Genomic DNA, 25,030 nt, shown 5'->3' with positions numbered 1-25,030 from the left:
AAGCACTTGAATCTACTTCTGGCCAATCTACATCTACTTCTGGCCAGCCTGAATAGAAGGATACAGAGTTCCTCCCCTCTCCCCATGGCATTTACTGGAAACACTTCACTTTTAGTCATGTTTAATTTATGGCCCGAGAAGGTGTCAAATTTCTCCAATATACTCATAATCCTATCCATACACCCCAGTGGATTAGATAAATCATCCACATCAAATGAAACTCTGTGCTGTCTACCTCCTCTTACAATACCTGACCAACCCGAGAAGCCCGAAGTGCAATAGCCAGGGACTCTTATCGCTAATGCGAATAGAAGTGGGGACAATGGGCAGCCCTGTTTAGTACCCCTAAATAGCCAGAAATATCCCAGTAGCCTGCCTGTCCATTCTCCACTGGAGTCCCTGAGTCTGACCTAATCGCAACATAATAGCCATCAAATTTGACACGTGGTCAGAAACCACAATCACCCCATATTTCGCCCCAATCGAATTATCCACCATAAAAAATTCTATGCGGGTGTGGACCCGATGTACATGGGAAAAGTACGAAAACTCCCTCCCTCCCAGACTCCGAAATCTGGTCCATAAATACTCCCAGCTCTTTCGCCATTCTCAACTTGACTAATGTTCTTAATAATAATCTTTACTAGTGTCACAAGTAGGCTTACATTAACACTGCACTGAAGTTACTGTGAAAATCCCCTAGTCGCCACACTCCAGCACCTGTTCGGGTACACCTGAGGGGGAATTCAGAATGTCCAATTAACCGAACAAGCACGTCTTTCGGGACCAGAGGGAGGAAACGTGACCACCCGGAGGAAACCCATGCAGACACGGGGAGAACGTGCTGACTCCGCACAGACAGTGACCCAAGCCGGGAATCAAACCTTGGTCCCTGGCGCTGTCAAGGAACAGTGCTATCCACTATGCTACTGTGCCGCCAGGCACAACTTGGGCATGACCGGCCCAGTGAAAGATCCATTATACAGTTAAAATGCCACCCATGATCAATCTGAGAGTCCAGTTCCGGAATGTAATGTCGGCTATCATCAACTTAATAATTCTCCATAACCCCAATTTGGCGCAAAATTGCTTACCAGCACGACTGGAACCCCCCAAGATCCCACTAACCATTACAAACCAACCTCCCGGATCTCGCACCTCCATGACCAGCACAAATGGCATCTTATTAAATAGAATACCACCTCTGCCCCCAAGCTATTGAAATGCAAGAATACCCCAGACTGTTTCACCGGTTCATGCATTCCAGGTCACTATTCTCACCGAGGGCTTCTGTCCTCTTCCAATTTTACTTAACCCAATTCATTTTAAACCTGTCGTCTCGTGCATACACAATTCAAATAGCCTGCTTATGTTTATATCAACAGCACCTTTCAACTTGTAGGAAATCTAGATTGTGTCTCCACTTAATCCTTGCTTCAAAGAAACCATTTCAATTCTGTAAATGTTATCTTCTATCGAAATTGCACAAGTTATTAATCACTGAATCTCCTCCAATGAAGATAGGGAACGCAGAGTTGAAAAGCGTGTTATGTGGACCTAGCAGTGAACTTTATAATATTAAGATAACCATTTTACTTCGTATTAGTTCAACTATAATCTAGTATTTGATTAATATTGATTTATTTTACTACATGTTTATCATCAATAATCGCAGCAACCGTTGCTAGTGACCACCTTAGTTATCATGCACATGCAGTGTAACACCTTGTATGAAACTGCATTAAAATAAGAACATAAGAACTAGGAACAGGAGTAGGCCATCTGGCTCCTCGAGCCTGCTCCGCCATTTAATGAGATCATGGCTGATCTTTGTGGACTCGGCTCCACTCTCCGGCCCGTACACCATATCCCCGAATCCCTTTATTCTTTAGAAAGGCATCTAGCTTTTTCTTAAAAACGTTTAAAGAAGGAGCCTCAACTGCTTCACTGGGCAAGTAATTCCAGAGATTCACAACCCTTTGGGTGAAGAAGTTCCTCCTACACTCCGTCCTAAATCTACCTCCCCTTATTTTGAGGCTATGCCCCCTAGTTCTGCTTTCCCCGACCAGTGGAAACAACCTGCCCGCATCTATCCTATCTATTCCCTTCATAATTTTATATGTTTCAATAAGATCCCCCCGCATCCTTCTAAACTCCAATGAGTACAGCCCCAGTCTACTCAACCTCTCATCATAATCTAATCCCCTCAACTCTGGGATCAACCTAGTGAATCTCCTCTGCAGTCCCTCCAGTGCCAATATGTCCTTTCTCAGGAAAAGAGACCAAAACTGAACACACTGCTCCAGATGCGGCCTCACCAACACCCTATACAATTGCAGCATAACCTCACTAGTCTTGAACTCCATCCCTCTAGCAATGAAAGACAAAACTCGATTAGCCTTCTTAATCACCTGTTGCACCTGCACACCAACATTTTGCGACACGTGCACCAGCACACCCAGGTCCCTCTGCACAGCAGCATGTTTTAACATCTTACCGTTTAAATAATAATCCATTCTGCTGTTATTCCTCCCAAAATGGATAGCCTCGCACTTGGCAACATTGAATTCCATCTGCCAGACCCTAGCCCATTCACCTAACCTATCCAAATCCTTCTGCAGACTTCCGGTATACTCTGCACTTTTTGCTTTATCACTCATCTTAGTGTCGTCTGCAAACTTTGACACATTGCACTTGGTCCCCAACTCCAATTCGTCTATGTAAATTGTGAACAACTGCGGGCCCAACACTGATCCTTGAGGGACCCCACTTGTTACAGGTTGCCAACCAGAGAAACACCCATTTATCCCCACTCTGCTTTCTGTTAGTTAACCAATCCTCTACCCATGCTACCACTTTACCCTCAATGCCATGCATCTTTAGTTTATGCAGCAACCTTTTGTGTGGCACCTTGTCAAAAGCTTTCTGGAAATCCAGATATACCACATCCATTGGCTCCCCGTTATCTACTGCACTGTTAACGTCCTCAAAAAATTCTACCAAATTAGTCAGACACGACCTACCCTTTGTGAACCCATGCTGCGTCTGCCCAATGGGGCAATTTCCCTCCAGGTGCCCCGCTATTTCCTCCTTAATGATAGATTCCAGCACTTTCCCTGCAACCGAAGTTAAGCTTACCGGCCTATAATTACCCGCGTTCTGCCGACCTCCTTTTTTAAACAGTGGTGTCACGTGCTACTTTCCAATCCTCTGGGACCACCCCAGAGTCTAGTGAATTTCGCTAAATTATCACTAGTGCGTTTACAATTTCCCTAGCCGTCTCTTTTAACACTCTGGGATGCATCCCATCAGGGCCAGGAGACTTGTCTACCTTTAGCCCCATTAGCTTGCCCAATACTGCCTCCTTAGTGATTACAATCATCTCAAGGTCCTCACCTATCATATCCTTATTTCCATCAGTCACTGGCATGTTATTTGTGTCCTCCACTGTGAAGACTGACCCAAAAAACCTGTTCAGCTCCTCAGCCATTTTCCCAACTCCTATTATTAAATCTCCCTTCTCATCTTCCAAAGGACCAATATTTACCTTAGCCACTCTTTTTTGTCTTATATATTTGTAGAAGCTTTTATGTTCTGAGCCAGTTTACTTTCATAGTCTACCTTACTCTTCTTTATGGCTTTTTTTAGTAGCTTTCTGTTGTCCCCTAAAGACGTCCCAGTCCTCTAGTCTCCCACTAATTTTTGCCACTTTGTATGTTTTTTCCTTCAATTTGATACTCTCCCTCACCTCCTTAGATATCCACGGTCGATTTTTTTTCCCCTTTCTACCGTCTTTCTTTTTTGTCGGTATGAACCTTTTTGAAAGTACTTTTGAATAAATTCACTGGAATGAAAATGCACTGTGTACAAAATAATGTTAATATTATTTTTCCTTAATTTCATACACAATAAAGTATAATTTAAGATTAACGCTAGATGCACCCCAAAAGTGAATGTGTATTATTCCCTAACCGACCTGCTTTAATTGCGTCTAAAGCTATTTATGTTGATCAGCTAGCCACATAGTTTTGCATCATCAGCAAATTTCATAATGGGCGCAGGAACTTCCATTCTACCTTTTTAAGATGAAAGTGAGCAGCATAGGGTCCGTAACATTCTTTTGGAACACTGTCTCATGTCAATATTCACCTCATGCCTCCTATCGCTAAACCAGTTTTTAGGTTGGGAACGATGGTGTAATTTTATGCTGCTAACTTTTGGGAAAATCATGTCGAAAATGCCAAAAGAAATGGAAATAATAGTGAATGTCCTGAACCTTTTTGGATTATATTTATTTTTCCACTCTTTTTCTTTCATGCAGCTCTAGCAGAATAAGTGAATTGATTTTTGTAATTTATTAGTATTTAATTATATGCAAGACCTAGCATCTCTCGAGCATAAAGTGAGAGATTGTGACATCAATTTTCTCTTCAAATTTTTGAAAGTACTTTTGAATAAATTCACTGGAATGAAAATGCACTGTGTACAAAAAAAGTCGGAAGTTAATATTATTTTTCCTTAATTTCATACACAGTAAAGTATAATTTAAGATTAACGCTAGATGCACCACAAAAGTGTCTTAATATTCTACTTCCAATGTAGTGAAATGTCAGTTTAAACTTTTTTTTAAATATATTTTTATTTAGCAAATGTTCAATTATAGCAAAGAAGGTAAAGGTAAAGTCGCCAGTACCAGATGACCATAGACTGCTTTCCCCCTTTTTTTTAATAAACCATTTTAATGAGGTATTTTTGGCATTACAAACAGCAACAGTATAAAAACAATGTACAGAGAACAATAAACATAGTGCAATCACCGACTCCCATCCCGCCAAGACCTGCCTAATTGACCCCCTATTCTGCGCTACCCTAAACCCCTCCCCATCCCCTGCTGACGATTAATTCTCCACGAAGAAGTCGATGAATGGTTGCCCGGGCGAACCCTAACAGTGACCTTTCAAGGCGAACTTAATCTTCTCTTGTCCGAGAAAGCTCGCTCTGTCAGTTAGCCAGGTCTCCGACTTTGGGGGCTTTGAGTCCCTCCAAGCTAGCAGCATCCGTCTCCGGGCTACCAAGGAAGCAAAGGCCAGAATGTCTGCCTCTTTCTCCTCCTGGATTCCCAGGTCTTCCGACACCCCGAAAATCACCACCTCGGGACTCATTGCCACCATCGTTTTCAATACTCTGGACATGACGTCCGCAAACCCCGGCCAATATCCCCTAAGTTTTGGTCAAGCCCAGAACATTGGACATGGTTTGCTGGTCCTCCTGCACATTTTACACACCTGTCCTCCACCTTGAAGAATCTACTCATCCGGGCCACTGTCATGTGGGCCTGGCGGACCACCTTGAATTGGATCAAGCTGAGCCTGGCGCATGTTGCGATCGCGTTGACCCTACTCAACGAGTCCGCCCATAAGCCATCCTCCATCCCACCACCAAGCTCCTCCTCCCACTTACGCTTCAGCTCCTCAGTCTGCGTCTCCTCTGCCCCCAAGAGTTCTTTGTAGATGTCCGAGATGCTCCCCTCTCCCACCCATCACCGAGACACTACCCTATCCTGGATCCCCCTTAGTGACAGGAGTGGGAAGGATGATACCTGCCTGCGCAGGAAGTCCCGCGCCTGTAAATATCTAAATTCGTTCTCCCTTGCCAACCCAAACTTCTCCTCCAGCACCCTCAAGCTAGGGAAGCTCCCCTCTAAAAACAGGTCCCCCATCCTCTCAATTCCCGCCCTTCGCCATACTCTAAACCCCCCATCCAAGCTCCCTGGAGCAAACCGTTGGTTGTCACATATTAGGGCCCAGACCGATGCTCCCACTGCTCCAACTTACCTCCTCCACTGACCCCAGATCCTCAAGGCCGCCACCACTACGAGGCTGGTGAATTACCTCGCCGGCGGGAACAGCAGAGGTGCCGTTATCAACGCCCCCAGACTGATGCCCCTACATGAAGCTGCCTCCATCCGCTCCCAAACCGATCCCGCCCCCACCCCCACTTCCTTATCATGGCTATATTAGCCGCTCAGTAATAATTACTGAGGTTCGGTAGGGCAAGCCCCACCTCCCCCCTATTCCGCTCGAGCATCACCTTCTTCACTTGCGGGGACTTACCCGCCCACACACAGCCCAGGATGATTTTATTAACCCTCTGAAAAAAGGACCGCGGGATGAAAATTGGGAGACACTGAAATACGAATAAAAATCTCAATAGGACCGTCATTTTGACCGTCTGCACTCTCCCAGCTAATGACAGCGGGTGTGCATCCCATCTCCGAAACTCTCCCCTCATCTGTTCAACCAACCGGGACAAGTTCAACTTGTGTAACCGGCTCGAGTTGCGCGCCATTTGTATCCCTAAGTACCTGAAACTGACCCCTACTAACCTAAATGACAGCTCCCTCAGCCGACCCTCCTGAACCCTCGCCTGCTCTACAAACATCTCACTCTTTGTCATATTCAGTTTATACCCCCAAAATCGCTATAATTTCACCCATCCCTGCCCCTGGATCTGATACGTGTAAGAGCAGGTCGTCCGCGTACAGCAAGACTCTATGTCCGTCTCTTCTTCCCCCCCCCCCCCCCCCGCCCGAACCACCCCCTGCCAGCCCCTTGAAGCTCCTCAGAGCAATTGCCAGTGGCTCTATAGCTAGCGCAGACAGCAGTGGGGAGAACTGTCTTGTTCCCCGGTACAGTCGAAAATAGTCCAAGGTCGTCCTAATCGTCCTTGCACTAGCCTCCGTGGCCTGGTACAACAGCCTGACCCAGTCGATAAAGCCCCTACCAAACCCAAATTGTCCCACTCCACCCGTCGAACGCCTTTTCCGCATCCATTGCCACAACTACCTCAACCTCCCTACTCTCCGGGGGCATCATGATCACATTGAGCAGCCTTCTTATATTGGCCACCGACTGCCTGCCCTTGATAAACCCGGTTTGATCCTCCACAATCACATCCGGCTCACGATCTTCAATCCTGGAGGCCAAAATTTTGGCCAGCAACTTGGCGTCCACATTAAGCAGTGAGATCAGCCTATATGACCCGCATAGCTCCGGGTTCTTGTCCCGCTTCAATATCAACGAAATAGCCTGTGACATCGTCGGGGGCAGCACCCTTTGCCTCATTGAAAACCTTGACCAGCAACGGCCCCAAAATCCCCGAGAACCTTTTATAGAACTCCACCGGGTACCCGTCTGCCCCCCCGCGGGGCTTTACCTGACTGCATTGCCTTCAAGCCCTCAACTATTTCTTTGGCTCTAACCGGGGCCCCCAGCCCATCCACCAGCTCCCTACTCACCCTGGGGAAGGTCAGTCTGTCCAAAAAGCATTTCATCCCCTCCGGACCCGTGGGGGGCTCCGAGAAATAGAGCCTACTGTAAAAGTCCCTGAACGCCCTGTTTAGCCCTGCCGACTCCCCTACCAAGTTGCCATCCCCATCAACCACCCTCTCTATTTCCCTGGCCGCCTCCTTCTTTCTAAGCTGCTGTGCAAGCATTCTATTGGCCTTCTCCCCATGTTCGTAAAACGCCCCTCTCTCCTTTCTAGGCTACTCCACTGCCTTACCTGTGGACAACACCCCAAACTCAGCCTGCAGCTTCCGACGTCACTTAAGAGCTACGCCCCCGGGGTCACCGCATACCTCCTATCTATCTGTAAGATCTCCTTAACCAGTCGGTCCGTCTCTGCTCTATCCATCCTGTCCCTATGAGCTCGGATTGAGATCAGCTCCCCTCTCACCACTGCCTTCAGCGCCTCTCAGACCACCGCTGCTGAGACTTCCCCCGTGTCATTAACCTGCAGGTAATTCTGCATGCACCTCCTCAGCCTCTCTTACACCACGTTGTCTGCCAACAACCCCACATCCAACCTCCATTGTGGGCGCTGGAAGCTCTCCTCACTAACCTGCAGTTCCACCCAGTGTGGGGCATGATCCGAAATAGTATTGGCCGAATACCCCGTGTCCACCACCCCCACCAGTAAATCCCTGCTCAAAATGTAAAGTCAATCCGGGAATAAACCTTGTGAACATGCGAATAAAAAGAAAACTCTTAACCCATCGGCTGCCTAAACCTCCATGGGTCGAGTCGACCCCCCCGCAATCTGCTCCATGAACCCTATCAGTTCCTTTGCCATTGCTGGCACCCTCCCCATTTCTGAACACGACCGGCCGGGGTCGCGCTGGAAGCTCTCCTCACTAACCTGCAGTTCCACCCAGTGTGGGGCATGATCCGAAATAGTATTGGCCGAATACCCCGTGTCCACCACCCCCACCAGTAAATCCCTGCTCAAAATGTAAAGTCAATCCGGGAATAAACCTTGTGAACATGCGAATAAAAAGAAAACTCTTACCCCGTCGGCTGCCTAAACCTCCATGGGTCGAGTCGACCCCCCCCCAATCTGCTCCATGAACCCTATCAGTTCCTTTGCCATTGCTGGCACCCTCCCCATTTCTGAACACGACCGGCCGGGGTCGATGACTGTATTAAAATCTCCCCCCCCCACCCCCCAACCAGCTTGTGCAAGTCAGGTCAGGTATCTTCCCCAGCAACCTCTTTATAAATTCCACATCATCCCAATTTGGCGTGTACACATTAACCAAGACTACCTTCCTCCCCTCCAGCTTACCGCTAACCATGACATAACGGCCACCTCCACCAAATCACAGAAAACCCGCAGAAACCGAATAACTTTTACTTCCCCAGCTTCAACCAAACTCAAATACAGAAGAGAAACTACAATCAAAACATATAAACATTACTCAAAAAGTTACAACTTCAAACGAAAAGTTCTCAGTTCAGCACCAGCCCTTTCCTCTTGACAAAGTCCATTGCCCCTTCGGGCGACTCAAAATCAGATTATCATCGAATTTACAGTGCAGAAGGAGGCCATTCGGCCCATCGAGTCTGCGCTCTGTATGCCCTGTCCACCTCCAACGGTCGGGGAAAAGTCCCCTCCCCCAGAAGCTTCTGAAACATACTCGCCACAAACGCGCCAGCATCAGCCCCCTCCGGGAGACTGACAATTCTTAGGTTCTGTCAGCGAGCTCTATTCTCCAGGTCTTCTACCTTCTCCAGCAGCCTTTTTTGCTGATCCTTCAGCATCCCCACCTACAGTTCAACCACCGTTTGGTGCTCGTCCTAATCCTCCAGTGCTTTCTCCAGCTTCTGAATCGTCCGATCCTGGGCATCTAGCCTGCGCTCCAGTCGATCGATCGATTCCTTCATCAGATCAAGCCAGTCCCGTTTCTGCCTAGCAAAGCCCTCTTGAATGACCTGCATCAACTCCTCCGTTGATGGTTGGACCGGCACAGCAGGGGTCCGAACATCAGCCATATTGTCTTCTGCCGCAACCTCCACCCAGCCCTTGCTTGTCTTCTTATTTCTCCCTTTTCGATTCCTTGGGGTTCTTCGTTCCACACACCAATGTGTGGATCCAGTGCCAAATTGACTTCGCCTTCAAAGACAGCGTTCAAAACCGCAAATAAGTCGGGGGGGGGGGGGGGGGGGGGGGGAAAGGTCCAAAAGTCCAGCCAGAGCGGGAGCCATCAAATGTGCGACTTAGTCCCTCATAGCCGCCACCGGAAGTCCCGACTGCTTTCCCCTTTGACGGGAGAGCTGATTGGTGGTGGTTTAACCTGAGGGTTACCACACCCCAGGTGAGGGGCTAGGTTGAGAAGGCAGAGCCTTCGTGAATAACCTCCACAAAATGATCAAACAAATGTATACAATTTTTGTAAAAATATCCCCACAACCCAGCCCCCACCCCAATTGCTGACAACCACCAACTTATAAGGTAATGAACGGCAGCTACCTAGAGTAAAACCCCTCCTCTGATCCCCTTACGGCATACTTTTCCAAATGCAGGAATTCCGAAGCCTTATGCGGCGCCAATGCCTTCCACCCGAGCAAGACTCACCTCGGGGCTATTAGAGAGCCGAAGGCCAAGACATCAGCCTTCCTCCCCTCCTGCAGCCCAAGCCTATCCAAAACTCCAATGAAAACTCCAAAACCAAACCCAACTCTTCCCCTTCCCTTCCTCCAGCAAAGCCTTCTCCATCACCATCATCTGCCCAGATATATCCAATATCGTCCCTTCCCTATCTCATCAAGAGACAGCACCTTATCCATGAGTGAAAGCACTGGCAATCGAGGAAACTAAGAAAGTTCCTTGTGCACAAAGTTCGGCACCTGCAAATACATAAAAACATTTCCTCCCAGGAGTTGGAACTTCTCCACCAACTCCTCCATTTGAACGGTCTTATTAGGTAAATGTGAAGACTTTCTGTAATGTATTAAATTCACTTAATTTAAAATTTCCTATTCTGCTCCTCAACTGAAACCCTCAGTTATGCCTTTGAAATAATCGCGTCTCAAAGTAACAATATTCTCCTGGTGAGTCTCCTAACTTGAACCTTTCATAACTTTGAACTTGTGCGAAACTGCTCTTGTGTCCGTTCCTGCATGCAGCAAGACCTGGACAACATTCAGGCCTAGGCTGATAAATGGCAAATAGAATCATAAAATTTACAGTGCAGAATGAGGCCATTCGGCTCATTGAATTCTGCACCAGCCCTGGAAAGAGCACCCCACCCAAGCCCACGCCTCCACCCCAACCCATTAACCCTACCTAACCTTTTTGAACACCAAGGATAATTTATCATGGCCAATCCACCTAACCTGCACACTTTTGAACTGGGAGGAAATCTGAGCGCATGGAGGAAACCCGAAACCCATGCAGACACGGGGAGGACGTGCAGTCTCCGCACAGACAGTGACCCAAGCCGGAATCGAACCTGGGACCCTGGAGCTGTGAAGCATCTGTGCTATTCGTGCCACACAAGTGGCAGACAATGACCATGTCCAACAAGAGAGAATGCATCCATCTCCACATGACATTAAATGGCATTACGATCACCGAATCCCCCACTATCCACATCCTGAGGGTTACCATTGACCAGAAACTGAACTGGACTAGTCATATAAATACTGTGTCTACAAGAGCAGGTCAGAGGCTAGGAATTCTGGAGAGAGTAATTCACCTCCTAACTCCCCAAAGCCTCTCCACCATCTCCAAGGCACAGGTCATGCGTGATGGAATACTCTCCAAATGCCTGGATGGGTGCAGGTCCAACATCACTCTCAAGGCTTGATACCATCTAGGATAAAGCAACCTTCTTGTTTGGCATCCCATCCACCAGCTTCAACATCCACTCCTTCCACCACCAACAAACAGTGGCAGCAGTGCGTGCCATCTATGAGATGCACTGCAGCAACTCACAAAGTGTCCTTCGAAAGCACCTTTCAAACCTGTGATATGTAGCACCCAGATCGTATGGGCAACAGATTGATGGGAACACATGGGTAGACAAAGAAAAACTGTTCCCATTAATAATGGTGCAAGAACTAGGGAACACACTTAAAGTTTTGGGCCAGAAGTACGTGAGGTAAAATTATTTTATGCAGTGAGTGGTCATGACTTGGATCTTGCTGGCTATGAGGTAATAGAAATGGCGACAGTGAGTTGTTCAGGAGGGATTTGGATGGAAACTTGAACGAAATGAACTTGTACGACTACAGGGATAGAACAAAAGGATGTAACTGACTGGCGTGCTCGACAGAGAGCTGGCATGGACTCGATTGGCCTCCTGTGCTGCAATGACTCTGAATCTGTTTAGTAATATCACTGAAAATTGTTTACCAGGAAATATAATGTAATTTAAGAAACAATTGCATAAATATTTGGAACCCATTTAACAGATGTGACATCTAATTCCAAGTAATAAGAATGGAATGTGATTTATTTAGTTGCCGCAGTCAGTGGGTCTAATTATAAATAGAATGCAACTCCAAATGGCAGTAAAAATCCCAGAATCTCATGATTAAAAAATGCAATTTGACATTTACCATGAAACAATGGCCTGTGAAGTAGGTATTGATACAAATACAGTTTGGAGACTAACGTGTGAGTTCTGTGATTATTGAAATTACATTCCTAAAATTAAAGAATTAATATCTTTCCTGCCATTGTTTTTGTTTATTTTGAATCAATATGCACTTTATTTAAAGATATAAATTGAGAAATGAAATTAAGTGAACACCAGCCTGTGGATGGCAGCACTTCATCACAATTGACAAGCTCGGTCTTGCCTGATTTAACGCAAATCACAGTTAAAAAGCTCTCAGTTTGTTTATGAACTCGAAAATGAGTTTTTGTCTCATTGTTCCGTTTGTACAGAAGAAATAAGCGATTTATGTGTTTACAGTTATGGGGGCTTTAAAAATGTAATTTGTTTGTTTTTAAAATTGGCAAATTCAAATGATTCTATGGTGGTGTGAGTTGGAATACTGATCTGAGACAGATGGGACTAAAGTCTCTCTAAGGGTTCTAAATGAAATGTGTTTGGGCAGCCCATACCCAATTCCCAACAGATGAAGACCAAAACACCATTACAGTTCACAGTTGGCACAAAACTGAATAAATCTGGCAAGTTTATGAAAATGTGTTTTTAAATAATTGTCATTGAAACAACAGAAGTTGTGGCCACAATATTTACAATTTGTTTGCTGTGAAATAACTATGTGATACTTACAGCAGAAAATTAACATGTTTTTGTGAATTTACTGTTAATAATAGTGACATCTAGTGATGTAAATTGTAACTGGGTACCAAATGCAAAAGGAAAAGATGACCACTAGATGGTGCTAATATTGTTTCCTGAAGATTGATCTGCTTCAAAATAGAATGCTTAAAACTTGATGATGTGAGGCTGATTCCATTATACATCTCTTTACTTCCTGGCGTTCTGAGCATCCGTTTCTTCACAACATTTCATTGCTGTTGTCTTTCCCCCCATGCTGGTTCCTTCCTTTTATTCTCGCTCTGTCTTTATCTGTTGTACGCTCCAACCAGTCCAGATATCTTTGCTTAATGAAACAATTCTATAGTTATTTGAGCAAAGGAATTATAACTCCATTGACCTTTCTTCCTCCTTAATATATATTCTCCTCTATAATCTCCAGTCTTCCTCACGTGCTGCTAGTTTGTATTGGTGCTAAATATTTCAGGTCAACAATAGATGGCTGCGCAGGGACCCTCCAATGAAAATCACTGGTCTCAGAGTGCGATTCGGTAGTCTTTGTCCTTCTGCAATTAACATTATGCTGAACTCAGTAGACTAAGGAATGTCATATCAATAAGAGACAATTTAAATATCTTTGCCACAAGGGTCCCACAGTGCCTCAACAACTTTATCCATCTGAGGCAAGAAGTTCCAGTTGTTGAGCTCAGTCTTTTGCTGAGTTTACTGATCTCAGTCTGAATTGTCTGTCGGGCCTACTTAAATTGGCTTCGACACCTCCAGGTTAGGGAGAGGAAATTCAGCTGGGGGCCTGCTTCTGATTGCTAGCCACTGACACCTGTTGTAAATTCAGAATACTTGGGATGTCAATTGGGAATAGCATAGGATGCATCCGTATTGATCCCCATAGTTGAATAGGTTACAAGTATTCCAGTTGAGACTTTAATGTGAAGTATTGCTACCGGGTGAATGTTGGAAGGTGCCAATGTGCCAGTGCCCTATCGAGGAGTCCACATCATCCGGAGAGAAGACAAAATTGGAAACAAAATCCAGGAGGAGTAGTAGCTGAGCAAGACTGGAATGGATATAAAGAGCAGTGACCGAAAAGGCCTTAGACTAGGAGTGGAAATTGAAGGAGACTGGAGCAGATGGACCACATTCCAATGAAGTGTTTAAAAAAAAAAAAAAAAAAAATCCAAGTGTTAAATCAGAGGAAAGCTAGTAATAATAATCGCTTATTGTCACAAGTAGGCTTCAATGAAGTTACTGTGAAAAGCCCTTAGTCGCCATATTCCGGCTCCTGTTCGGGGAGGCTGGTATGGGAATTGACCCCTCGCTGCTGGCATTGTTCTGCATTACAAACCAGCTGTTTAGCCCACTGGGCTAAACAAGCCCCTAAGTAAATTGTGAGAGAGTATTTCTCTTTTTTTTAAAATTACCTTTTCCCCCCCCTCTGAACCTAGACATTGGTTGAAAAAGAGACAGGAAATGAAAAATGTCAATCAGGGTAAGTAAAATAGTAACTAATAACAAATAGCAACTTCACCTGAGTGTAGATTTTATCTGAGTCCAAGGTGGGGTTACATTAAAACTATGAACTAAGTTATAATAAAGATCTAAAGCATGTAATTAAATTTAATAAATTAAACAATTTATTCCCTTGATTAAAAACTGGAAATAGACAACTGAATGACATTTTCAACCTTCAAAACCTAATTAGTTAAATATATTGCAGTAGAGAGGACAGGGCGGGTGATGTGTTGCAGCTGCAGCATGTGGGAACGGTGGACACCAGTTTGATCCACATCAGGTGTGACTGCAGCTCTCCGATCTTTGGCTCAGAGTTGATGAGCTGGAGTCTGAGCTTCAGACATTGCAATGCAACACGGAGAGAGAAATTTACCTGGACGCTGTTCCAGGTGACAACCACACGCCTTAGATTAAATACTTCAGATTTGGATTTTAGTAGGAGACGGGAGGGCTTGATCCCAAGCGAGGCAGTCATGAAGATCCTATATACTTGTCCAACTGTAAAGATTCCCACAACATTTATGCACGAGAGGAGGAACTACTGAGAGGATGAGCAAATTGGCTATAGCACTCTATTATGGGGGCAGTCAATGGGCACTAAAGGGTAGCACAGTGGTTAGCACTGGTTGCACAGCGCCAGGGTCCCAGGTTCGATTCCCGGTTTGGGTCACTGTCTGTGCGGAGTCTGCATGTTCTCCCCGTGTCCGCGTGGGTTTCCTCCGGGTGCTCCGGTTTCCTCCCACAAGTCCCAAAAGACGTGCTGTTAAGTGAATTGGACATTCTGAATTCTCCCACAGTGTACCTGAACAGGTGCCGGAGTGTGGCGACTAAGGGATTTTCACAGTAACTTCATTGCGGTGTTAATGCAAGCCTACTTCTGACAATCAAAAAAGATTATTAAAAAAAAAAAAGTAATGTAGTAGTGGAAATGCAATATAGTTGGGGTTGACACTATTCTCGGTTCCGAAGGCTGTATTGTCAGTCTGGTGTCAGAATTAAGGACGGTTCCTCAGGACTGGAGGGGATATTAGAGTAGGGGTGGGGGATCCAATTGTTGAGGTGCGCATATGTATCAATGACATGGATAAGACTAAGATGTGGAGATGCCGGCGTTGGACTGGGGTGAGCACAGTAAGAAGTCTTACAACACCAGGTTAAAGTCCAACAGGTTTGTTTCGATGTCACTAGCTTTCGGAGCGCTGCTCCTTCCTCAGGTGAATGATTTGTTGAATCATTCACCTGAGGAAGGAGCAGCGCTCCGAAAGCTAGTGACATCAAAACAAACCTGTTGGACTTTAACCTGGTGTTGTAAGACTTCTTAATGGGTAAGACTAAGAAAGAGGTTCTGCGCGAATTAGTAGTTGGGGACCAAATTAAAAAGCAGAAGCATATATGGTAATCTCTAGATTACTACCTGGTCCATGAGCAAATTGATAGAAGGTTAATAAGATCAGGGACTAATGCTGGCTCAGAGGTTGGCGTGGGAAAATTGGGTTTTGATGCATGGGGCTCTAGCACTGAGGAGAGGGGGAGCTGTTTGGTTGGCACAGGTTTGACTTGATCTATGCTGGGACCACTGTCATGCAAATTGAATAACTAGGGTTCAAGTAAAGTGAAATGTTGAAAGCTAATGAGAAAGGGCAAGGCAATAATGCAGTGCAGTGATAAAGGGAATGATAACCAGAATTAAGCAGGAAAGGATGGAGTATAAAAACACATACACCAACCAATAGCAATAAAGACAACTAGTTTTAAGAAAGTCAAAATTAATGACTCTAGATCTGAATATACATTGCATTCATAACAGAATAGATCGTATGATAGCATAAATAGAACTAAATGGGTATGATCTGGTAGCTATTACAGAGATGTGGTTGTAAGGTGGCTGCTGTAGCAGTATTCCAACTCTTGATTAGTGTCACAAGTAAGGGCGGCATGTGGCTCAGTGGTTAGCACTGGGACTGCGGCGCTTAGGACCTGGGTTTGGATCCCGGCCCTAGGTCACTGTCCGTGTGGAGTTTACACATTCTCTCCATGCCTGCGTCGGTTTCACCCCCACAACGCAAAAATGTGCACGTTAGGTGGATTGGTCGCACTAAATTGCCTCTTAAGTGGGAAAAAAAAAATAATTGGGTACTCTAAATTTATTTTAAAAATAAAAATTAGTGTGACAAGTAGGCTTACAGTAACACTACAATGAAGTTACTGTAAAAAGCTCCTAGTCGCCACATTCCGGTGCCTGTTCGGGTACACAGAGGGAGAATTCAGAAGCTCCAATTTACCTAGCAAGCACGTCTTTCAGGACTTGTGGGAGGAAACCAGAGCACCCGGAGGAAGCCCACGAAGACACGGGAAGAACGTGCAGACTCCACATAGACAGTGACCTAAGCCGGGAATCGAACCCGGGTCCCTGGCGCTGTGAAGCAACAGTGCGAACCACTGTTCTACCATGCCGTCCAAGGCAGAGACTTTGATTATTTTTTATTTGTCTTCACAATAAAAGAACTAAGGCGTCCCAATAATACTAGAAAATCAGGATGCAAAATTGAGAGAGGTGCTATCCTTATGACTAGATACAAACTATTCGGCTAGCTAATGGGACTAAAGACTGACATGTCTCTGGACCTGATGGCTCGCATTCTTGGGTCTTTGGCCGCTGAGATAGTGGATTCACGGATGTGATTCTCCAAACTTCCCTAGGTTCTGGAAAGATCCCAGTGATTGGAAAACTGCAAATGTAACGACCCTTTTCTAGAAAGGAGGGAGACAAATCAGGAAACTAATGTTCATTGGGAAAATGCTGGAATACATTTTTAAGGAGATAGTACTGTGGTGAGCAATCTGCAGCCTGTGAGCCACGTGTGTCCCATCTGGTTTCTGAGTTCAGCCGACAAGACATTTTTTTCACTATTGCCACGTGCAGGGTTTCAACATTCTGCTGATTTCCGTCTTGTGTAGTTTTTCCCCGTCTGGTATGACTGACGTGATACAGACACAAAGCAAGGACAAATGAGGTGCGTGCTGATTGCACACAACATTGACCTTGAGAGCCGTGCGCTTCCTCTGCGTCCAAAACATAAATACTTCTTTTGTGTTTCACCATTTGAGGTTGTTGATAGTTCTATTAATTATATAAATGATTACACATTTTCTAAACTCATTATGAAATATTCGGCATGTATTAAATGTATTTAATCTTATTTGGGTCCGGATTAGTGAGCCTGATTTCAATCTTGCGGCCCACTGAGATGGAGGGCGGCCCACTCATTAACCTAGGTTGCCCAACACTGAGGTAATATTTAGAAATTTTAATAATTTTAATATTTAGAAAGATATTTAGAAATTCATGAGACAATCAAGCAGAGTAAATATGATTTTGTGAGAGAGATCAAATTTGACAAATTTATTAGAGTTTTTTGAGGATGCATCGAGCAGTGTGGCAAAAATGGAACCAGTGGATGTAGTGTCGTTGGATTTCTAAAAGGCATTGGTAAGGTGCTTCGTAAAAGGTTACTGCACAGAATAAAAACTCCTAAAGATAAGTGTGAAAGTAAGTTGTGAAGAGGCCATTGGTCTGTAAAGGGATATAGATTATTCAGCTAAGAAAATAACTTGGCAGAAGGAGTATAATGTGGGAACATGTAATGCTATCCACTTTGGTAGGAGAAATAAAAAAAACAGAATATTATTTAAGCAGAGACTAAGGAATGCAGCGGAAGGGAGGGATTTGGATGTCCTTGTACATGAATCACAAAACGTCAGCATGCATTAGCAGTAACTAATTGTGAAGGCAAATAGAATGTTGACCTTTTTTACAAGGTGGATGGAATATTAAGGCATTAGTGCAACCAGACCTAGACGACTGCGTACCGATTTGGTTCCCTTACTTAGGAGGGATATAGTTGCATTGGAAGTAGTTTGGAGAAGCTTCACTCAGCTGATTCCTGAGCTGAAGTGGTGATTTTATGAGGAAGTGTGCATTTTGGGCCTATACTCATTGGAGTTCAGAAGAATGAGAGATGATATTGAAACATGTAATACTCCTGAGGGGGCTTGATGGGATAGGCACTGAGCATGTTTCCCCTCGTGGGGAAATTCATAACTCGGTAACATCGTTTTAGAAGAAGAGTATCCCATTTAAGTTGAAGATGAGGGGGAATTTCTTTTCTGAGAGTCATGTGTCTTTGGAATTTTTTATTCCAGAGAGCTGTGGGGTTTGAGACATGAAGGCTACAATAGACCGATCTTTGAGGCATTGGCACAAAGGGGGTTATTGGGGCCTGGCAAAAAGATGGAGTTGAAGCCAAGATCAATTCAACCATGATTCTTACTGAATGGTGGACCAGGCTTATGGGATGCATGGCCTATTCCTGCTTCTATGTTTTATGTTCTTGTGTATTGCAGTTGTTATACTGTTATCCTACAGGCCATTTGATGAATGTACATCTCATTCTTATTGTGTAGACTATATTTTCAGTAGAAGGTCACTTCACTTTTTCCCCTTACACTTGTTCTGTTTCATCTTGCACGATGCCACACCCAAGTGGCAAGCTGGCAGATTGTTCTCTTGAACAATCAACCCCCCCTGCACCAGCCTCTACAGCAGGAAATCCACTGGGCGGGATTTGGTGTAAATTTGCTCAAGCATGGCCCTGGCAGGGTGGACTCCAAGGTGGGGTCAAGAAGTCTGTGCATAATTGAGGTTCTCCCCCCCCCCCCCACACACACACACACAGACCATCGGAAGGCATTTCCCCCCCCCCCCACCCCCTCAAAAAGGTTAGGTGGGGATTGGGGGGGGGAGGGGGGGGCATGGGCCCAGTTGGCATGCTCTTTCAGAGGGTTGTCGCAGACTCGATGTGCTGAATGGCCTCCTGTCCTGTATGAATTCTGTGGGCCTAGTTAGTGTGATCAGGGGTTATGGGGAAAAGACAGGAGAATGGGGATTAGGAAAATATCAGCCATGATTGCATGGCGGAGCAGACTCGATGGGCCGAGTGGCCTAATTCTGCTCCGATGTCTTATGGCCTCCTGTACTTTAGGAATTCTATGATTTTCTCTGATTCTACGCTAACTGAGAAATCAGAACTATAACTGTTTTAATGTATGACATTTTTGGAGCTAGGTTTCAGAACAATAAAATGAGACTTGTCTGAGCTTTCAAAGTTGTCATCGACTCTAGGAATGATCAGGAGTTATAGAAAATGCTTTAGAATCTTAAGGATTGATGCTGACATTTTATTTGGTGATATTTGTGTTTGTCTGTTTTGAGGGCTTGTATGAAGGATTTGCACATGGCTAAAATCAGATCAGCAATCCGCTCTGTTAAATGATGGCATATAGGTGGTGTTTCGGACTATATTTTTCTATTAACAAAGGCTTATTTACTTTGAAAAGCGTGCTTATTTTGCACATTTAGATTCCCTTTCACAGCAAAAGGTAATAATGCAAAAGCAGTGATTTCTTCAAAAGAGAATACTTGTCTCACGTTTGCCGCTGCATTAATTCCACCCTTGGTAGCTTTTGTGCAATGACTGTTTTTGGTCAGGATAGTATGCGAGGAAAAAAAAGTTGTCTGAACTGATTGCAACCACAATGGCACCTCCTAGTAGGTCAAGAGCACAATCTACCAGCCAGCCATTTGGAACTGGCATTAAGGGAAGTACCCTTAACTTATTTGCCGCCACCATCAGCACTATTCTATGTCAGTTAATGGGGGACGTGCTCTGAGAGTTGAGGTGGCCACTAGTTATGGATAGATTCTCTCTTGCAATAGCACACTTTGCCACTGAGAGGCCAGGAACTATTGATGATAATTAGGTTTAAATTTTAAAGCTCAAGTTTCAAACAAAGGCTGTTTTGAATATCATTTCATGAGCCAGCCATGACAGTTACAAAATGATTGTTGCATTGAAATAAGGTTTCTGAAAATTCATACATTTTATTGATTGCTGCCGATAACACTATATTGTTTGAATATCATTGACACCTACCTTTTTGAACAAATTGCATATGCAGCTCCCTACACGTGTGAATTTTGATTGTGTGTGCATTGTTGGCGTTCTTGGAGTTTTTTAGTTGCCTGTATTTATTTTTAAAAGATCATTGTCTGAAATCTGTAAACATATCAATATAGTTTTGGTATGGTTGAATTTAGAAAACCTACAATAAAAGAAACTTCCATTTGAAAGGATTTCCCATCATTTTATGTATTAGCAATTCTAGAAATGACAGACATTTTTGTAATTTTTTAACAGGATACACAATCATTGTCAGTGTTTGGACCCCCTTACTCCAATTGCAAGGAAACTTATCATGGCCTTGAATGATGCAGATATGGATGAGGAGTGTAAGGAGTAAGTATTTACTGTTTCGGTTAATTATTTTTAAAAGTGATAATGTCTAGAGACTAGATTTTAGAGTATTTTACAATTATAGAGTATTTTATAATTGTATCGTAATGCTTCTAGAAACATTTGAATGACTTAACTGCCCATAAACATTTGTCATTGTTAAAAAAACAAAATCTCTAACTGAAGAGATCACATTATAGTTATAATTCCCATTGTAGCTTTCAGCATGACATTTATGAACACAGGAAATTGATTACGTTTTTCTGATTTTTCTATTGCCTGTCACTACAATGTTATTAATAGTGTTTTAAGGATTTCAGAAATTCAAGTTACTGAATTTCTATTGAATTGCAATTAAACAGGGAAATAGCTAAGCATTTAAGGGAAGGTTAGCCGTAGGTTATTCAGAAAAGAATATCAAGACCCATATTTGAAGTTTCGTCCAAAAATAAAATATAAGAATATTTTAAAATATTGGAAAAGTAGAGAAGTCTAATGAATTCATGTCAAGTGCTTACTATGATTAAAATGTTTTAATTCAGACCAATTTGAACTTGGCAAGCATTTACTGTAAATGTCATTGCTGCTGGTTGTGATCCTTTAACAGGTCGTACCTAATGGTTTTTAGAAGCTGCTGCATCATACTAAAGTGTGTTATTGGAGGCAGCATTCATATAGCATGCTTTGCGGTAATTCAGTGTGACTCGATTACCAGGACATCCATGCCCTACAAAGTAACATTAGTGCTGGGCTAAGTGGCACTCAGTGTTAACTGCACTAGTTGAAAGTATAATTCACTCTTACTGTGTAAGATTCTCCGCCAGAATACTGTCTTGATAACGACTCTGAGCTATGCTGTTTCAATAATTGACATCCCAATTTTGAGTTTTAGTGATAAAGCGGACACATATAGAAATGAGCTGACAAAAACAACTGATTTCCTTGCCTTGCAGAAAACCATGCTTCTACAACCAGGTGTCGCCAATCCAAATTTCAAATTAAGATAAAACAGAAAATGCTGGAAGTACTCAGCAGGTCAGGCAGCATCGGTGGAGAGAAACAGCTCATTTTTCACATTGATGGTTTGTCAGAAATGATGGTTTCAGACCATCGCATTAACTTGGCTTCTCTCCACTGATGTTGTCTGATTTCTGTTTTACTTTCAGATTTCATCTGCAGTATTTTGCTTTCAAATTGAGAAATTGAGGTACCAAGAGCCCATGTAGATTAGCAAGGACTGAGAACATAGAACATACAGTGCAGAAGGAGACCATTCGGCCCATCGAGTCTGCACCGACCCACTTAAGCCCTCACTTCCACCCTATCCCCATAACCCAATAACCCCTCCTAACCTTTTTAGTCACTAAGGGCAATTTATCATGGCCAATCCACCTAACCTGCATGACTTTCGACTGGGAGCAAACCCACGCAGACTTGGGGAGAACGTGCAGACTCCGCACAGACAGTGACCCAGCGGGGAATCAAACCTGGGAACCTGACGCTGTGAAGCCACAGTGCTATCCACTTGTGCTACCGTGCTGCCCAACTGGGGTGACTCCTGAGCACATCTGGTACATGCAACAGCATTTGATGGATGAGCAATAATTTATGGATCGTGGAGGATGGGAGATCAGACAGAATAGCATGTGGTTAGTCAAGTCTGGACATGACAATGACATGGATGAGAATTTCATCAGGAGATGGGCTGAGGTCAGGGTTGGGGGACTTGTGTATTTAACAGAATGACAGTAGAAGTAGGCAGTCAGTGAAGAAAATAATATGAAGTCAGAAGCTCAGTTTCGGGTTGAATGGAATGTTTGCATTAAGAAGGTAACATAAGAATTCGGACCATGTGGTGCATCGAGTCTGCTCTGCCATTCAATACGATCAGAGCTGATCTTGGGCTTCAACTCCAATTTCTGTCTGCTGCACATTCATTGAAACAAAAATCTGTCTATCTCGGCCATAAATATATTCCGTGATGGCACATCCACAACTCTCTGGGTAGCAAATTCCAAAGATTTACAACCCTTTGAGAAAATAAATCTCTCGTTATTAGACCCTTTATCCTGAAACTGCGCCCTTTGTTTTGGATTCCCCAGCCAGGGGAAACACCATCTCAGTAGCTACCCTCTCGGGCCTCTTCATAATCTTGAATGTCTCAATGAGACCATCTCTCATTCTTCTAAACTCCAGAAAACATACACCCAGTTTACTCAGCTTCTTATCATAGGATAACACTCTCAGCTCAGAGACCAATCAAGTGAACTTTTGCATTACTGCCTCCGATGCAACTATATCCTCTTAAAATATGGAGACCAAAATTGCACATAGTATTCTGGTTGCGGTCGCACCAAAGCCCTGTGCAATTCAAGCAAGAGTTATTTATGCTTGTATTCCAATCACCTTGCAATAAAAGCCAACATGTGATTTTCTTTCCTGTTTGCTTGCTGTACCTACATGCTAATGTTTTGTGTTCCTTGTTCAAAGCATATTGGAATATGCAAAATTGTATGAAGCAAAATTTCAAAAATTTGCTACAAATATAAAATTAGTTTTAAAAACTATTGAAAAATGCTGCAATTTCATACGATTATACTTCTGTTTTGGGTTGAACAAAGAGGGGGCACCATGAGGGACTGATAAGTCAGTCAGAAAATCAACAGTTTTAACATCAGTGTTATGACCATGAGGGAGGCCATTAACTTTAAAAAATAAATTCAAACTCGGTTATTAACTAAGAATTGTGCTACAAAGTTTAATGTTTTAAACAAAAGCTTTTACTCTACGAGACTTAAACAAAGCAAGCAGTTGACACTGTATACTTCGTAAATACATTTTTAAAGCTGAAAACCTCCACAGAGCACTTCCTGTTCGACTTTTGCTTCCACCCAGGAGATCCATAGAATCCCTACAGTGCAGAAGGAAGCTAGATGGCCCATCAAGTCTGCACCGACCCCCTGAAAGAGCACCCAACCTAGGCCCACTACACTGCCCTATCCCCTTAACCCCACTTAACTAGCACATCTTCGGACACATAGGGGCAATTTTAGCATGGCCAATCCACCTAACCTGCACATCTTTGGACCCTGTGGGGCGAAACTGCAGTGCATCAAGGCAGACACGTGGAGAATATGAAAACTTCACACTTACAGTCATCCAAGGCCCGCTTCTCTGGCGCTGTGAGGCAGCAGTGCTAATCACTGTGCCACCTCTATACCTTGTAGGATCTTGACGGTTCCTTCATTTCTGTGACTAAACCAAGGTGTGCTACAGCTCTCAGGAGTTCACTTTGATTCACCTCTTGTGTTACTGCTATTCTCCAAGATATGATATTTCTTGGGATCCTTCCACCAGGATTTGGAAGTCTCAAGTACCTGACTATTGTGGAAATCCCAACTATTGTGGACTTCCCATCTCTAGCATCAGCCTCATTGATTTCTTGCTCAAAGACTATAAAATCAGAAAATATTCTTGGTTTCTAATAACCCTCTGCCCCTGGCAGATGTCTCTCTCTCTGCTTGTCTCAAAGCTGCTTCCAGGGCTCCAACTCCTGTTTCCATCAGAAATCTCATGGTTAAAACCCAATTTAAAAAAAGACCAACCTGCGACCTATTCCTACGGCAACGCGGCATAACCAGGATGTCCCAAATAGCGATTCAAACTAAGTAACCCTAATTCCCGAACCTTCCCGTTGTTCTCGGAAACCATTTTTCCCCCCCATAAATACCCAATTCATTTCTTTTTTCCAATTAAGGGTCAATTTAGCTTGGCCAAACCACCTCCCCGCACATCTTTGGGTTGTGGGAGTGAGACCCACGCAGATACGGGGAGAATGTGCAAACTCCACACGGACAGTGACCCTGGGCTGGGATCGAACCCGGATCCTCGGCGCCGTGAGACAGCAGTGCTATCCACTGCACCACCGTGTTGCCGCTGTTCTGGGAAAACATATGAATAATTTAAACCGCTTGTGAAGACAACGGCAGACACCTCATCTCACAAAGAAACTCAAAGGGGCCACCCAGATTTTGATGTTTCCCCAATTCCAACTGTGACCTTATTAGTAAACACAGGCCACCCTTTGAATTCATAGAATCATGGAATTTACAGTGCAGAAGGAGGCCATTCAGCCTATCGAGTCTGCACCAGCCCTTGGAAAGAGCACCCTACCTAAGCCCCACACCTCCATTCTATCCCCCTTTAACCCAGTAATTCCACCTAACCTTTTTGGACACCAAGGGCAATTTAGAATAGCCAATCCACCTAACCTGCATATCTTTGAACTGTGGGAGGAAACCGGAGCACACGGAAGAAACCCACGCAGACACGAGGCGAACGTGCAGACTCCACACAGACAGTGACCCAAGCCGGGAATCGAACCTGGGACCCTGGAGCTGTGAAGCAACTGTGCTTTCGTGCTGCCAGCTCAATAGATTGGTTTACCAGCCTCCCAAGCGAAGGGCTTCCATTGTTGTATATTTTAAAACTTCAATCCCAAACTTATTCTTAAAACATTCATGGCATTAACCATTTTTACGACAATAACGGTAATGAATTTGAAGACTTT

At 44.1% G+C, this 25,030-nt stretch overlaps 1 protein-coding gene across 3 annotated transcripts in view; it reads left to right on the top strand.

Annotated features, from left to right (window-relative positions):
- Window positions 1-25,030, top strand: part of znf644b (zinc finger protein 644b) — a 203,931-nt gene that overhangs the window by 84,079 nt on the left and 94,822 nt on the right. For all 3 annotated transcript variants that reach the window (XM_072510473.1, XM_072510472.1, XM_072510471.1), the window contains one exon: window positions 20,365-20,463. In XM_072510473.1, the coding sequence (XP_072366574.1) occupies window positions 20,365-20,463 (99 nt within the window). The remainder of the gene's footprint in view (window positions 1-20,364; window positions 20,464-25,030) is intronic.

This window comes from Scyliorhinus torazame, chromosome 7 (assembly GCF_047496885.1).
Source record: "Scyliorhinus torazame isolate Kashiwa2021f chromosome 7, sScyTor2.1, whole genome shotgun sequence".
In the NCBI taxonomy this organism is placed as follows: domain Eukaryota; kingdom Metazoa; phylum Chordata; class Chondrichthyes; order Carcharhiniformes; family Scyliorhinidae; genus Scyliorhinus; species Scyliorhinus torazame.
The sequence above is the reverse complement of the archived record's forward strand: the minus strand, read 5'-3'. Positions and strand labels throughout refer to the sequence as shown.